Source organism: Zalophus californianus, chromosome 9 (genome assembly GCF_009762305.2).
Source record: "Zalophus californianus isolate mZalCal1 chromosome 9, mZalCal1.pri.v2, whole genome shotgun sequence".
Classification (NCBI taxonomy): domain Eukaryota; kingdom Metazoa; phylum Chordata; class Mammalia; order Carnivora; family Otariidae; genus Zalophus; species Zalophus californianus.
Window position 1 is genome coordinate 99,055,731 of NC_045603.1, and position 16,839 is coordinate 99,072,569.

The 16,839-nt window shown below is 41.0% G+C and overlaps 1 protein-coding gene across 1 annotated transcript in view; it reads left to right on the forward strand.

Moving 5' to 3' along the window:
- The window catches only part of ANO2 (anoctamin 2), a 378,292-nt gene that overhangs the window by 161,341 nt on the left and 200,112 nt on the right, over positions 1-16,839 (forward strand). Inside the window, exon 11 of the mRNA XM_027593890.2 lies at positions 9,827-9,961. Within this exon, the coding sequence (XP_027449691.1) occupies positions 9,827-9,961 (135 nt within the window). The remainder of the gene's footprint in view (positions 1-9,826; positions 9,962-16,839) is intronic.

Below are 16,839 nucleotides of genomic sequence, written 5' to 3' on the forward strand. Positions count from 1 at the left end.
GGGTGGAAGTGACTCAGGAGAGAGATTATAGCAGTGGGGCCAGAATGTGAGTGGTGGAGATGGTGAGATATGGTTAGGTTTGGTGTATTTTTGAAAGTAGAGTCTCTAGGATTTGCTGATGGATTGGACGTGGAATTTGGTAAACAGTCAGTGGCCTTCCATGTTTTCGTCCTGAGCACTTGGACTGTGGTTCTGTATCCTGAAATATGGAAGACTGGGGAGGACAGTTGAAGAGTGGCAGGAGAGGTAGAGAAACCAAGAGTTGCACTTTGGCCGTGTTGATCTCAAGGCACTTAGCCACCCATGAAGTAAGTGGCAGTTCAGCTGGTGGAATTGCGAGATTGGAAACCAACAAGCTGGAAGAGTATCAATCATTTTGCTTTTTTCTACGGTTCCATCTCATGAACTGGGGACAAATCACACAGCTGGTGAATGAAGCTTCTTGACTATTTTAGGGCCATTGGGAATCTACCACCATTGCTGTTGACTCTCGGAAGGGCTTCCTCAAAGGCACTCCTCTCTCCTTTGTGGTATGGAGTGGTAGTTGAAAGCAGAGGCTTTTGGACCTCAGCGGATTAGAGTTTGAATATTGCCTCGACACCCTAGTGGCTTCATCCACTTGGGTGAGGTGTTAGACCTTTGAGTTCCCATCGCTTCATCTATTAAATGGGGACATAATGCCTACTTGTAGGACTGCTCACAGACTTGTGAATTTTGTGCCTTGCTCATAGTTCCCCACTTGAGAGGGCAAGTGGGGGCTGAAATCTACACCATACTCTCTCTCCAACCCTTGTGCCTTGATGTGGTACTGTGTATTCCCAGAGGAAGGAACCTTTTCATTCACACAAGGACACCATTTTTGCCAAGCCCTGTATTCAGTCACAGGATTCTCGTGAGGATCGTAAGAGAAAAAAATGCATGAGAGCATTCACCAGAGTACCTGGAATGAAGTGAACAGTCAGAGATAGAGATATTTTATTTTATTTTGTGATCTGTTTCTTCTTTTGGCTGGGGAGCCATGGCTGATAACAGAGATCTACCCAGCTGCTGAGGGGAATCCACAAATGAGTGTAAAGAACCAGGATCAGAACTTGCCTTTAGTATCTCTCCTGGGTTCTGGGGAAGATCCTGCCAATGCTCTGGCTTTTTTCCTGCCTTGTTTTTCCTACTTTAACTCACTTTCCTAGCCCTGATTTTTTTGTCTCCTTAATTTACCTACCTGTCACTGGCACCTTCCTTCTCTTTTTGACCCTGGGCTTGGCATCTGGAACTTCTGGTCTCTGGCTCTCCCCAGTCTTCTGTTCTGTTTGCGCATCTAGACACATCTGCTGCTTGCAGGACCTGTGATGGGCTCCGCCAGCCCAGCTGATTTTGACTCCTTGGCCTGGGCCTGCAGCTTCCCTGGCCTCATAGAGTAGTTCTTTATTTGGAAACCTTTTAAAATAGAGGACTTGGGAGGAGAGAGGGAGACACTTGACAGAAGTGGCACAGGAGAGGGTCATGGACGTAGTGTGCTCTAATTCCAAGGAGTATTTTTTCCCCTCTGGAACTCTGAAGCATTCCCATGCCATTAACTGGCATCTGTGTTGTCTCTTAATGTCAGGACTTGAGCCAAGCCCAGTTTTCACAGCCCTGAAGCCTAGCCTTTTCTTCACTCTACTTTCTGAATTTGCCCCATATTAGCAAAATGTTCTTTTCAGAAGGAGGCCTTCTGTAGGCCTGTCTGGGAGGGCTAAGAACCGAGAGCCTCCTGGCCCTCCGTTACTGATCAGAGGAGCCAGCTACTATGTCTGCTGGCCTGTGCCCAGCAAGGGGGAGGCAGCCTGGCTCCTACTGACAGCTTTGGTAGAGGGATGACAATCCAGCTGCTGCTTCCCAACCAGTGGGACCCCCACCTGGAGATGGGTTCAGGCCCCAGATCTCCAGGCCAGTGATCAGAAGGCAGAAGCTGGGAAGTGGGATAAAGGGAGGCCTGGAGAACCTGATGTCCCGTGGCCTGGGCCCTTTCTCATGGTTATGTCTGTGCTCCCTGTAGAGAAGCACCATGTACTTTGGGTCTTGGGATTGTGGGTCCCAAGAAAAGAAACTGATAAGCACCATTCTTTAAAGACTATAATGTATATCTGTACAGAGAATGTTTGAAGTCCCTTTTGATATAGATTCTCTTCTTGGGTTTCTTTTCGAACAACCTTTCTGCTACCCACCCCTACTTCTCCTAGCCTCAGGGAAGATAAGGGGGGGGCATGGGGTAGGGAATGGGGAATGGTGGGGATTAGACATGGGGAAATTCCGATCAGGCAGAAAGGGAAAATAAACTCTTCCAATGAAGGAAGATTGTTATAAGAGAGAAATAGGAAGGTGTAGAAGGGTAAGATTTGAGAGGGCATTATTCTGGTGCCTCCCTGCCTTGGGGTCAGACAGTTCTGGAGTGGGAGGTGGAAGCAAGAGGAGTGGAAGCGCTTGGATATTTTGGGGGTGAACCCTAGGGCCCAGGGTTTGTTTGCCCCTCATATCTCAGAGTGCACATGAGGAAATTACAAGTTCTTTGGAGAAGCCCAGCATCCAGCATGGTGTCAGAGTATTCGTGGTGCTGCCTAGGGAGCTGACTAGGAATGGCTGAGCCCAAAACAGTGCCCCCTACATCCCACAGACCATAAACACAGTCTGGAGGATCCAGAGGTCCTCATGAACCACCTGCCTTGGAGAGGCTGTGGCTGGGACAAGGAAGAGGCAGCACATGCTCTAGGTGCCAGCTGGATGCCCCAGTAGGACCCTGCTGGCCTGGCCACCCCCTGGTGGATGCCCGCACAATGCTGGGGGCCAACCCAGCCCAGCTCAGCTACTGAGTAGCTGGGACCAGCCCAGGGCTCAATTCCCAGAAGCCCCCTCCCCTCTTCCATGCTAAGGATGCACACACTTCTTCCTCACCTGGATACTACCTCGTAAAGGGGATGGTGGTGGGGGAGCTTTTTGAGCTGGGCAAGACAATCCTGACAGGGAGCTTGAGCTTCAAATTGACTATATTTATCCCAAGGAGACTTTTTAAAAACCTGACAAAACCAAGTCACCTTTAGAGCGCCTGGGTGGCTCAGTCATTTAAGCATCTGCCTTCGGTTCAGGTCATGATCCTGGGGTCCTTGGACGGAGCCCTGTGTTGGGCTCCCTGCTCAGCAGGGAGCCTGCTTCTTCCTCTTCCTCTGCCCCTCCCCCTGCTCATGCTCTCTCTCGTGCATACTCTCTCTCTCAAATAAATAAATAAAATCTTTTTTTTATGGTTTAAGTTTTATTTTGGAGCATCAACCCTGTGAGAAATACGTGTCTTAATAGGATCTGATTTCCATATAGGTATTTTCCCCAAAGAAACAAAAGGATGAGACTGATTTTCAAATGTCACTTGTTTGCCCCAGAAACAGTCTACTTGGTGCAAGGGTGTCCTAGAAATCCTAAATCTATAGATCATAGTTTCCATTGCTGGTGGGTGATGAATAAAATCTTAAAAAAAGTCACCTTTAACTGTTTTGCTTATCTGAATCTAACCTTAATTCCAACACTAATTTTTAACTTGCCTTGTAAGATTTTGCAAGCATTAAATGACATACTGTGTATAAAGCGCTTAACCCAGAGCTTGGCATATGGTACATGCTGAATAAATGTTGCATTTCTCCCCTTGCTCTCCAGTGCTGACCCCTTATACAACCATAGTCCACTTACATTATTTCCAAGAGCTGAGGGTACAAGTTAGGGGCATTGGTAATTTAAAAGGCAGAAACCACATTGGCCCCATCTCATGGCTTCACCAAGGAGAGGCCTTTGCTGGCTTGCCTAGCTTCTTCTGTACCTGGGAATTTCCAGGCTGTCTTCCAGAGAACCAACCATTGTGAACTCTAATTAGAGGCTCTGAACTTTCTCTTTGGCATCCCTGCACTTGCCCACAGTCTGTCTCCTTAGGGGCCGGGAAAGCCTGAGCTTTTTGTAAGACCAGGAAGGAAGGTGCTGTGCTTGCCATCCTGTCAGGCTGATGCAGGCTTGGCAGGAGTTGAGAGCAGAAGTTGCCCCCCTCTGGCTGACAGGGCCAACTCCCCTGGAACACGCCCTGCTGTCAGTCTGCTCTGCTTCTGATCTGAATGCTCGGGAATGGTGTAAGCAGCATCCAACCTCCACCACTGCCTTGGACTACCCAGCCAAATGCTGACCTTGCATTTCAGGGCTGGCAGTCTAGTTCTGGAAGCCTTGTCTTTTGTTAGCATGGCCTTCTGTGCTTCATTAAGGTGAAAACTCCCTGTTCAGGTCTGTGACAGACTGGGCCTGAATGACATGTACACCTGATGTGGATTATATGCTGTCTGGCTCGAAGGCAAGAGAATGGACAAGGTGATCTTCAGGGAATCTGCTGGCCTGCAGATTATAAAATATGTGGTGTCTTTTTTTTTATGTGGTGTCTTTTTAAAATCATTTTAAGATTTCTTTGTCTAATGGGGTCTTTTGTGGTTCCATATAAACTTTAGTATTATTTGTTCTATTTTTGTGAAAAATGCTATTGGTATTTTTTTTTTTTTTTTTTTTTTTTAAGATTTTATTTATTTATTTGAGAGAGAGAATGAGATAGAGAGAGAGCATGAGAGGGGAGAGGGTCAGAGGGAGAAGCAGACTCCCCGCTGAGCAGGGAGCCCGATGCGGGACTCGATCCCGGGACTCCAGGATCATGACCTGAGCCGAAGGCAGTCGCTTAACCAACTGAGCCACCCAGGCGCCCGATGCTATTGGTATTTTTATAGGGATTGCATTGAATCTGTAGATTGCTTTGTGTAATATGGATATTTTAACAACATTAATTCATTTAATCCATGAACATGGAATATCTTTCCATTTGCTTGCGACATCTTCAATTTATTTCATTAATGTTTTATAGTTTTTGGAATATAGGTCTTTTATCTCTTCTGTTAAGTTTATGCGTTTTTTTTGGTGCAATTGTAAATGGAATTGTTTTCTTAATTTCTCTTTTTGCTACTTTGTTATTAGTGTATAGAAGTGCTACTGATTTCTGGGTATTAATCTAGTATCCTGAAGCTTCACTGAATTCATTTATTATTTCTAGTAGTTTTTTTTGGTAGAATCTTTAGGGTTTTCTATATATAGTATCATGTCAGCTGCAAATAGTATATACTACAGTCTTTTTCTTGTCTGATTGCTGTGGCTAGGACTTCCAGTACTGTGTTTAAAAGTGGTGAGAATGGAAAAAAATAGAAAATAAAAGTGGTGAGAATGGATATCCTTGTCTTGATCCTCATCTTAGAAGAAAATCTCTCAGTTTTTCTCTATTGAGTAAGATGTTAGCTGTGGGTTTTGAGGTATGTTCCCTCTAACCCTACTTTGTTGAGAGTTTTTATCATGAATGGATGTTGATATTTTGTCAAATGCTTTTTCTGCATCTACTGGTATGATCATATGGTTTTTATCCTTCATTTTGATGAGGTGTGTCATGTTGATTTATTGGCGAATATTGAACCATTCTTGCATCCTCAGAATAAATCCCATTTGATTGTGGTGAATGATCCTTTCAGTCTTGCGAAAGAAAAACAAAAGGGGAGGTATCATAATTCCAGATATCAATATATATACTACAAGGCTGTAGTAATCAAAACAGTATGGTACAGGCACAAAAATAGATCTACAGATCAATGGAACAGAATAGAGAGCCCAGAAATAAACTCATGATTATATGGTCAGTTAGTTTATGGCAAAGGAGCAAGAATATACAATGGGGAAAAGAGGGTCTCTTTAGTAAATGGGGTTGGGAAAATTGGACAGCTACATGTAAAAGAATGAAACTAGACCACTTTCTAACACCATATATAAAAATAAACTCAAAATGGATTAAAGACCTAAATGGGAGACCTGAAACCATAAAAATTCTGGAAGAGAGCACAGGCAGTTATTTCTCTGACATTGGCCATAGCAACATTTTTCTAGACATATCTCCTAGACATGTCTCTTAAGGCAAGGGAAACAAAAGCAAAAATGAACTATTGGGACTAGATCAATGTAAAAAGCTTTTGCAAAGTGAAGGAAACAGTCGACAAAACTAAAAGACAACCTACTGAATGGGAGAAGATATTTGCAAATGATATATCTCATAAAGGATTAATATCCAAAATATATAAGACCAAAGACAACACCAAAATATAACTAACCAATTGAAAAATAGGCAGAGGACCTAAATAAACATTTTTCCAAAGAAGATGTACAAATGGCCAAAAGATGCATAAAAAGATGTACAATATGTTCAATATCTCTAATCATCAGGGAAATGCAAATCGAAACCACAGTGAGATATCACCTCACACCCATGAGAATGGCTAAAATAAAAAAGATAAGAAATAATAAGTGTTGACAAGTATGTGGAGAAAAAGGAATCCTCGTGCACTGTTGGTGAGTATGCAAACTGGTGCAGCCACTGTGGGTTAACAACAGTATGGAGTTTCCTCAAGAAATTAAAAACAGAAATACCAAATGATCCAATAATTCTGCTACTGGGTATTTACCTAAAGAAAATGAAAAGGTTATATGTACCCCTATGTTTTTGCAGCATTATTTATAGTAGCCAAGTTATGGAAGCAACCTAAGAGTCCATTGATAGATGAATGGATAGGAAGATGTGGTATGTATGTGTGTGTGTGTGGGGGGGTGTATTGTGGAATATTATACAACCATTAAAAATGATGAGATTTTTTTTTTTTTTTTTGCTATTTGCAACAACATGGATGGACCTAAAGGATATTGTGCTAAGCAAAATAAGTTAGACTGAGAAAGACAAATACCATATGATTTCACTCATATGTGGAATCTAAAAAAAAGAAAACCCAAATGAATAAACAAACAAAGAGCAGAATCAGACCTGTTAACACAGAGAGCAAACTGATGGTTGCCAGTGGGAGTGTGGGCAAAATGAGTGAAGGCAAGTGGGAGGTACAGGCTTCCAGTTATGGAATGAGTAAGTCATAGGAATAAAAGGCACAGCATAAGGTATAGTCAATGATACTGTAATAGCATGGTGTGGTGACAGATGGTAGCTACATTGTGGTAAGTATAGCATAATGTTGAAACTTGTTGAATCACTGTTTTACACCTGAAACTAATGTAGCATAGTATATCAACTACACTCAAATAAAAAAAATAATAAAAATTTAAAAATGAAACCATTTTAAAATCAAAGTATAATATACCTATAGAAAGATGTATATGCAATAAATATACAGCTTGCTGAATTTTTGCAAACTGAACACACCCATACAACTAGTACTCAGATCAAGAATAAATATGATTAGTACTACTATCTGGACTTCTAGCACAGTTATTTTGTTTTTCAACTTTAAGCAGAATAATTAAATATATATATTCTTTAGTGTGTGACTCCTTTTGCTCAGTGTTGTGTTGATGAGATTTATCCATATTGTTGCACGTTCTTGTAATGTGTTCATTCCCATTGCTGTATAATACACCGTTGGGCAAATATAGAACAACGTATTTATCCATTTTATTGCTTATAGGCATTTTGGGGTTTCCAGTTTGGGGCTATCATAGATAGTGCTGCTGTGAATGTTCCTGTATGTGTCTCTCAGTGTGCATGTACGCGTTTCTGTTGCGCATATACTTAGGAAGAGACTTGTTGCATCACTGGGGATGCCCATGCTCAGCTGTAGTAGATAGTGCCCAGCAGTTTTCCTGAAGTGGATCTACCTGTATACATCCCACCTGCACTGTGTGAGCGTTCTAGTTTCTCTGCATTTGGCCAAGACTTGGTATTTCCCCTCTTTTTCATTTTTATCATTTTCTTGACTAGGTATTGCATTGTGATTTCATTTGCCTTTTCTTGATGATCTGATGATTAGGAAAGTTGAGTACCTTTTCATATGTTTATTGGTCAATTGGGTATCTTTTTTTAAGGGGGGAGGGGCCAAGAGAAAGGGGAAGGGAGAATCTTAAGCACATGGAGCCCAACACAGGGCTTGATCTCACAACCCTGAAATCATGACCTGGGCTGAAATCAAGAGTTGGATGCTTAAATGACTGAGCCACCCAGGCACCCTAATTGGGTATCTTTTTTTTTTCAATACTCTTTTTAAAATAATTTTTTATATCTTCCCTTTCTCATCTTCCCCTCCCCAACACCACCCTCACTCCAGCTTAAAGATTTTCTATCTTTGTTTTTCAGATTTGATTTTGGTATGTCTTGGTGTGTAGGTTTCTGTTTTTGTTTTTATATTTATTCTGCTTGGGGTTCTCTGGAGTTCTTAGACCTATGTTTTGTTGTTTTTGATTAATTCTGGAAATTTTTTAGCCCTGATCCATTCAGATATTTTTTCTGTCTTCTTTCTTTTAATCTTCCTGGGACTTCAATTACATATATGATAGACCCTAGGATATTATCCTCTCTCCTGCCCCTCTCCCAGAGCAGACTGCTGATCCTTTTCACTCAGTGATTTGAATGAGAGATGGTCCTGGGAGATGAGTGTGCTTCCACGCCCCTCTGCAGTAAAGAGGCCCTTTCCAGTTTCCTACCTTGCCCATTACCCTCCTTATGAGTACCAGGTGGTGGTCATTGGCTGGGATCTTATGAAGGACTGCAAAATCCTCTTGTGTCTGGAGCTCTCATTTATTGTAATCTGTCATGCTAACCTATACTCAGCCTTTCAGAATTTACAAGATTATATCTTTTTCTTTGTACTGCCCCTTTCTCCTGTGCTCTGCCAAATCTGAAAGTATTTGCATGTCCCATTTTCCTTGGAGGGGCTTGTCATTTTTTTTTTTTTAATTCAGTTCACATGATTACCTTGTAGCCTCCATTCTGTGATGGGTTCAAGGAAAGTTTGATGTCACAGATTATCTGGATTTTTCTTGTTAGGTTAGAAGCCACATTTTCTTGCCATTGTCTATATCCTAGGTGGGAGCAGCACCTTTGGTAGTGGATAAATAGATTCAATTCACTGCTCTTATTCTTTTGTCCTCACATCAAAAAGTGGGCTACACTCCCATTTCCCTCCTGTGTTTTATGTCATAGCCTCTTGAGAAATAAAATATACGGTTTCTCTGTGGTTTGTATTTTTCTCATCAGGTGTCCATCACTAATATTTATTTAAAGGAAAAATCCCTTTTTAGAGACTTACGGTGACAATTTACTAACTTCCTGAACTCTAGGGATCAAAAAGATAATGGCTTATTAATTTTCTCTCTAAAAGAATTTTTTAAATTATAGAATTAAATTCGTTAGCAAAGTAGAGAGTTTAAAAATACAGAAATGTAAAAAATAAAGAAATAAAAACCACCCATAATCCCATCAGCTAAAGAAACCATTGCTAATATTTTACCAAAATGCTTCTAGTCATTTTTCTTAGTTTTATGGTTTGTGGACATAAGTACGCATGCCCACCTAGATAATTTGTGTTTTATTCACATAACGAAATTCTGAAAAGGTGTTTTTCTGTGGGTTAGGGTACTCATGAGATGATGATGTGTTACTTATGTTTGTCTGGTAAAGATGCCAAAATGTATGGTCTACTTTCAGTTTGCTGTTAGGGCTGGATTCCTTCTTGGGGCTAGTTCACGTGAATAGCCAGGATTCCTTGGTGTGTGTGTATGCATGTGAGTGTGTGTGAGTGATTCCCAGGGAATGTAATTCATAGTGGAAGAGACCAGTTCTTTGTGCTGAGGTCCCTCTTGTGCCATCTAACTTCCATCTCTTTTTGTTTATGCTGACTCGTAGAACAAACAGAAATGGGGGAAGTTTATGGTATTCTCAATATGTGTTGCGATATTCTTTCTTTTTCAGAAAGTATTTTGGAGAAAAAATTGGACTATATTTTGCCTGGCTGGGATTATATACATCATTCCTCATTCCGTCTTCTGTAATTGGAGTGATCGTGTTTCTTTACGGATGTGCAACAATCGAAGAAGATATTCCCAGGTGAGAGGGTTTTAAAGAAAAAGCCTCAGTTCCCACATGGCAGTACTTTGGAGTTTCATCCCAGTTGCGAGTACAGTTCACATGCTTCCTTCCAAAGTCCTTACCCTCTATTCTCTCCTCCCCTTACTACACACATAACCTCCCTCCAGAGACAGATCTGTGAACTATAGAGTCTGGGAATGGCTTCAGAGCCTGCTGGGGATAGTTCCCTTCCTTCCTAGTTAGGCTTTTCTCCAGGGCTAGAGTCTGATGCGGGCAAGTGGATTCTATCTGATGAAAAAACCCATGCCGGAGAAACGCATCTGCCCTTCAACTTCACGACTTTTTTCTCTGGTTTCCCCTAAGACCTGAGGCAGGAAATGTTGAGTGGCATTGGGTAGCAATCACATGTCAATATGGTCAAACACTGTTGGGGTAAAATGCTGTGAGTCTGTCCGTAGAAGCAGGCAGCTCTGGAACTGAGGGGGGCTCAGCCTCTGGTTCAGGAAGTCAGAAACTGCAGGTGACAGGCCCCATGGTGGGGTTCTTGGAGAGCCAAGAGATGGAACAAAGGCTGGTCCTTATGGTGAAAAGAGAGCCTACAAAGAATATAAGCACTTAAAAATAGCATATTTGGGCCGCAGGGTGTCTTAGTTGGTTAAACATCTGACTCTAGATTTTGGCTCGGGTCATGATCTCAGGGTCATGAGATCAAGCCCCATGTCGGGCTCTGTGCTCGCCCTGGAGCTCTCTTCAGATTCTCTCTCTCCCTTTCCTTGTTCTCCCCCCCCCCCCACTCATGCTCTCTCCTCTCTCTCTCTCTCTCTCAAAAAAAAAAAATAGCATCCTTTAGGATGGACAGCATTACATATTAGCTGTAAGACTGGATAGTTAACTCCCCAAGTCTTCCTTCCGTTGGCTATAAATAGTGATAATAACACATACCTTGTGATATTGTGAGGATTCAAGGAGATGGTGTTTGGCACATAATAGAATATTAATAAATAATTGTTGAAGGAATCAACATATGTGGAAATAAAGTACAAGTGACGAAAGAGACACTTAACATAGTTAGCATTTAAATCTCTTGCCATCTTCAGCACTGTCCTCGAAAACCGAAGCATGGTTAATGTATTTTATTTTATTTTATTTATTTTTTTTTTAATTTTTTTATTGTTATGTTAATCACCATATATTACATCATTAGTTTTTGGTGCAGTGTTCCATGATTCATTGTTTGTTCATAACACCCAGTGCTCCATGCAGAACGTGCCCTCCTCAATACCCATCACCAGGCCAACCCATCCCCCCACCCCCCTCCCCTCCAGAACCCTCAGTTTGTTTTTCAGAGTCCATCATCTCTCATGGTTCGTCTCCCCCTCTGACATACTCCCCTTTTCTTCCTCTCCTGTTATCTTCTTCTTTTTCTTTTTTCTTAAAATATGTTGCATTATTTGTTTCAGAAGTACAGATCTGTGATTCAACAGTCTTGCACAATTCACAGCGCTCACCGTAGCACATACCCTCCCCAATATCTATCACCCAGCCACCCCATCCCTCCCACCCCCAACCACTCCAGTAACACTCAGTTTCTTTCCTGAGATTAAGAATTCCTCATATCAGTGAGGTCATGTGATACATGTCTTTCTCTGATTGACTTATTTCACTCAGCATAACACCCTCCAGTTCCATCCACGTCGTTGCAAATGGCAAGATCTCATTCCTTTTGATGGCTGCATAATATTCCATTGTGTATATATACCACCTCTTCTTTATCCATTCATCTGTCGATGGGCATCTTGGCTCTTTCCACAGTTTGGCTATTGTGGACATTGCTGCTATAAACATTGCGGTGCACGTACCCCTTCGGATCCCTACATTTGTATCTTTGTGGTAAATACCCAGTAGTGCAATTGCTGGATCGAACGGTAGCTCTAATTTCAACTGTTTGAGGAACCTCCATACTGTTTTCCAGAGGGGTTGCACCAGCTTGCATTCCCACCAACAGTGTAGGAGGGTTCCCCTTTCTCTGCATCCCCGCCAACATCTGTCGTTCCCTGACTTGTTAATTTTAGCCATTCTGACGGGTGTGAGGTGGTATCTCATTGAGGTTTTGATTTGGATTTCCCTGATGCCAAGCGATGTTGAGCACTTTTTCATGTGCCTGTTGGCCATTTGGATGTCTTCTTTGGAGAAATGTCTGTTCATGTCTTCTGCCCATTTCTTAATGGGATTATTTGTTCTTTGGGTGTTGAGTTGGATAAGTTCTTTATAGATTTTGGATACTAGCCCTTTATCTGATATGTCATTTGCAAATATTTTCTCCCATTCTGTCGGTTGTCTTTTGGTTTTGTGGACTGTTTCTTTTGCTGTGCAGAAGCTTTTTATCTTGATGAAATCCCAATAGTTCATTTTTGCCCTGGCTTCCCGTGCCTTTGGCGATGTTTCTAGGAAGAAGTTGCTGCGGCTAAGGTCGAACAGGTTGCTACCTGTGTTCTCCTTTAGGATTTGGATGGACTCCTGTCTCACGTTTAGGTCTTTCAACCATTTGGAGTCTATTTTTGTGTGTGGTGTAAGGAAATGGTCCAGTTTCATTCTTCTGCATGTGGCTGTCCAATTTTCCCAACACCATTTGTTGAAGAGACTGTCTTTTTGCCATTGGACATTCTTTCCTGCTTTGTCAAAAATAAGTTGACCATAGAGTTGAGGGTCCATTTCTGGGCTCTCAATTCTGTTCCATTGATCTATGTGTCTGTTTTTATGCCAGTACCATACTGTCTTGATGATGACAGCTTTGTAATAGAGCTGGAAGTCCGGAATTGTGATGCCGCCAGCTTTGCTTTTCTTTTTCAGTATTCCTCTGGCTATTCTGGGTCTCTTCTGGTTCCATACAAATTTTAGGATTATTTGTTCCATTTCTTTGAAAAAAGTGGATGGTATTTTGATGGGGATTGCATTGAATGTGTAGATTGCTCTAGGTAGCATTGACATCTTCACAATGTTGATTCTCCCAATCCATGAGCATGGAACGTTTTTCCATTTCTTTGTGTCTTCTTCAATTTCTTTCAAGAGTATTTTATAGTTTTCTGAGTACAGATCCTTTGCCTCTTTGGTTAGATTTATTCCTAGGTATCTAATGGTTTTGGGTGCAATTGTAAATGGGATAGACTCCTTGATTTGTCTCTCTTCTGTCTTGTTGTTGGTGTATAGGAATGCCACTGATTTCTGTGCATTGATTTTATATCCTGCTACTTTACTGAATTCCTGTATGAGTTCTAGCAGTTTTGGGGTGGAGTCTTTTGGGTTTTCCACATCCAGTATCATATCATCTGCAAAGAGTGAGAGTTTGACTTCCTCTTTGCCGATTTGGATGCCTTTGATTTCTTTTTGTTGTCTGATTGCTGTGGCTAGGACTTCTAATACTATGTTGAATAGCAGTGGTGAGAGTGGACATCCCTGCCGCGTTCCTGACCTTAGGGGAAAAGCTCTCAGCCTTTCCCCATTGAGAATGATATTCGCTGTAGGTTTTTCATAGATGGCTTTTATGATATCGAGGTATGTACCCTCTATCCCTATACTCTAAAGAGTTTTGATCAAGAAAGGATGTTGTACTTTGTCAAATGCTTTTTCTGCATCTATTGAGAGGATCATATGATTCTTGTTCTTTCTTTTGTTAATGTATTGTATCACGTTGATTGATTTGCGGATGTTGAACCAGCCTTGCAGCCCAGGAATAAATCCCACTTGGTCATGGTGAATAATCCTTTTAATGTACTGTTGGATCCTATTGGCTAGTATTTTGGTGAGAATTTTTGCATCCATGTTCATCAAGGATATTGGTCTGTAATTCTCTTTTTTGATGGGGTCTTTGTCTGGTTTTGGGATCAAGGTAATGCTGGCCTCATAAAATGAGTTTGGAAGTTTTCCTTCCATTTCTATTTTTTGGAACAGTTTCAGGAGAATAGATATTAATTCTTCTTGAAATGTCTGATAGAATTCCCCTGGGAAGCCATCTGGCCCTGGGCTTTTGTTTCTTGGGAGATTTTTGATGACTGTTTCAATTTCCTTAGTGGTTATAGGTCTGTTCAGGTTTTCTATTTCTTCCTGGTTCAATTTTGGTAGTTGATACATCTCTAGGAATGCACCCATTTCTTCCAGGTTCTCTAATTTGCTGGCATAGAGTTGCTCATAATATGTTCTTATAATTGTTTGTATGTCTTTGGTGTTGCTTGTGATCTCTCCTCTTTCATTCATGATTTTGTTGATTTGGGTCATTTCTCTTTTCTTTTTGATCAGTCTGGCCAGGGGTTTATCAATCTTGTTAATTCTTTCAAAGAACCAGCTCCTAGTTTCGTTGATCTGTTCTACTGTTCTTTTGGTTTCTAGTTCATTGATTTCTGCTCTGATCTTTATGATTTCTCTTCTCCTGCTGGGTTTAGGCTTTCTTTGCTGTTCTTTCTCCAGCTCCTTTAGGTGTAGGGTTAGGTTGTGTATTTGAGACCTTTCTTGTTTCTTGAGAAAGGCTTGTATTGCTATATACTTTCCTCTCAGGACTGCCTTTGCTGTATCCCAAAGATTTTGAACAGTTGTGTTTTCATTTTCATTGGTTTCCATGAATTTTTTAAATTCTTCTTTAATTTCTTGGTTGACCCATTCATTCTTTAGTAGGATGCTCTTTAGCCTCCATGTATTTGAGTTCTTTCCGACTTTCCTCTTGTGGTTGAGTTCTAGTTTCAAAGCATTGTGGTCTGAAAATATGCAGGGAATGATCCCAATCTTTTGGTACCGATTGAGACCTGATTTGTGACCTAGGATGTGATCAATTCTGGAGAATGTTCCATGGGCACTAGAGAAGAATGTGTATTCCGTTGCTTTGGGATGGAATGTTCTGAATATGTCTGTGAAGTCCATTTGGTCCAGTGTGTCATTTAAAGTCTTTATTTCCTTGTTGATCTTTTGCTTAGATGATCTGTCCATTTCAGTCAGGGGGTGTTAAAGTCCCCCACTATTATTGTATTGTTGTCAATGTGTTTCTTTGCTTTTGTTATTAATTGCCTTATATAATTGGCTGCTCCCATGTTCGGGGCATAGATATTTACAATTGTTAGATCTTCTTGTTGGATAGACCCTTTAAGTAGGATATAGTGTCCTTCCTCATCTCTTATTACAGTCTTTGTTTTAAAATCTAGTTTGTCTGATATAAGGATTGCCACCCCAGCTTTCTTTTGGTGTCCATTAGCATGGTAAATGGTTTTCCACCCCCTCACTTTCAATCTGGGGGTGTCTTTGGGTGTAAAATGAGTCTCTTGCAGACAGCATATTGATGGGTCTTGTTTTTTAATCCAATCTGATAGCCTGTGTCTTTTGATTGGGGCATTTAGCCCATTTACATTCAGGGTAACTATTGAAAGGTATGAATTTAGTGCCATTGTATTACCTGTAAGGTGACTGTTAACTGTCTGTTGTCTGTGTTCGTTTCTGCTCTTTGCTGCTTTTAGGTTCTCTCTTTGCTTAGAGGACCCCTCTCAATATTTCTTGGAGGGCTGGTTTCGTGTTTGCAAATTCCTTTAATTTTTGTTTGTTCTGGAAGCTTTTTATCTCTCCTTCTATTTTCAATGATGGCCTAGCTGGATATAGTATTCTTGGCTGCATATTTTTCTCGTTTAGTGCTCTGAAGATATCTTGCCAGTCCTTTCTGGCCTGCCAGGTCTCTGTGGATAGGTCTGTTGCCAATCTAATGTTTCTACCATTGTAGGTTACATATCTCTTCTCCCGAGCTGCTTTCAGGATTTTCTCTTTGTCTCTGAGACTCGTAAGTTTTACTATTAGATGTCGGGGTGTTGACCTATTTTTATTGATTTTGAGAGGGGTTCTCTGTGCCTCCTGGATTTTAATGCCTGTTTCCTTCCTCACATTAGGGAAGTTCTCTGCTATAATTTGCTCCAATATACCTTCTGCCCCTCTCTCTCTCTCTTCTTCTTCTGGGATCCCAATTATTCTAATGTTGTTTCGTCTTATTGTATCACTTATCTCTCGAATTCTGCCCTCGTGATCCTGTAGTTGTTTCTCTCTCTTTTTCTCAGCCTCTTTATTTTCCATTATTTGGTCTTCTATATCGCTGATTCTCTCTTCTGCCTCATTTATCCTAGCATTTAGTGCCCCCATTTTTGATTGCACCTCATCAATAGCCTTTTTGATTTCGATTTGGTTAGATTTTAGTTCTTTTATTTCTCCAGAAAGGGTTTCTCTAATAACTTCCACGCTTTTTTCAAGCCCAGCTAGTATCTTTAAAGTCATGATTCTGAACTCTAGGTCCGACATCGTACTAATGTCCGTATTGAGTAGGTCCCTGGCTGACGGTACTACCTCTTGTTCTTTTTGCTGAGGTGATTTCTTTCGTCTTGTCATTTTGTCCAGAGGAGCATAGATGAATGAGAGAACAAAAGGCTAACAGGTTTACAACGTCCCCAGCAAATATACTGTATACAAATCAGAAAAGACCTGAAACCAGGGGAAAAGAAAGGGAAAGAAAGAAAAAAGAAAGAGAAAAAGAAAAAAAAAGAAAAAAAAAGATAAAAACAAAAACAAAACAATTCAAAAAAGGCAGAATATGATCAAATATGATCAGGCTAGTGCATAGATCAGTGCCACACAGTAGATTTTGGGCGTATTTTGGTCTGTTAGAAAAAAGTGCCTCCTAAAATTTTAAAGGAAGAAAGACATATATGTACAAAATAAGGGTTGATACAATGAAGGGATGGAAGATGACTGTAAAGATGAAAATTATAAAAGATTTTATAAAAGGACTTGGTAAGATAAGTTGTTTGAAAAAAGAAAGAAGATTTAAGGAAAAAAAAAAAAGGAAAAAGGGAGAGAATGTGATCAGGCAGGAGACTAGA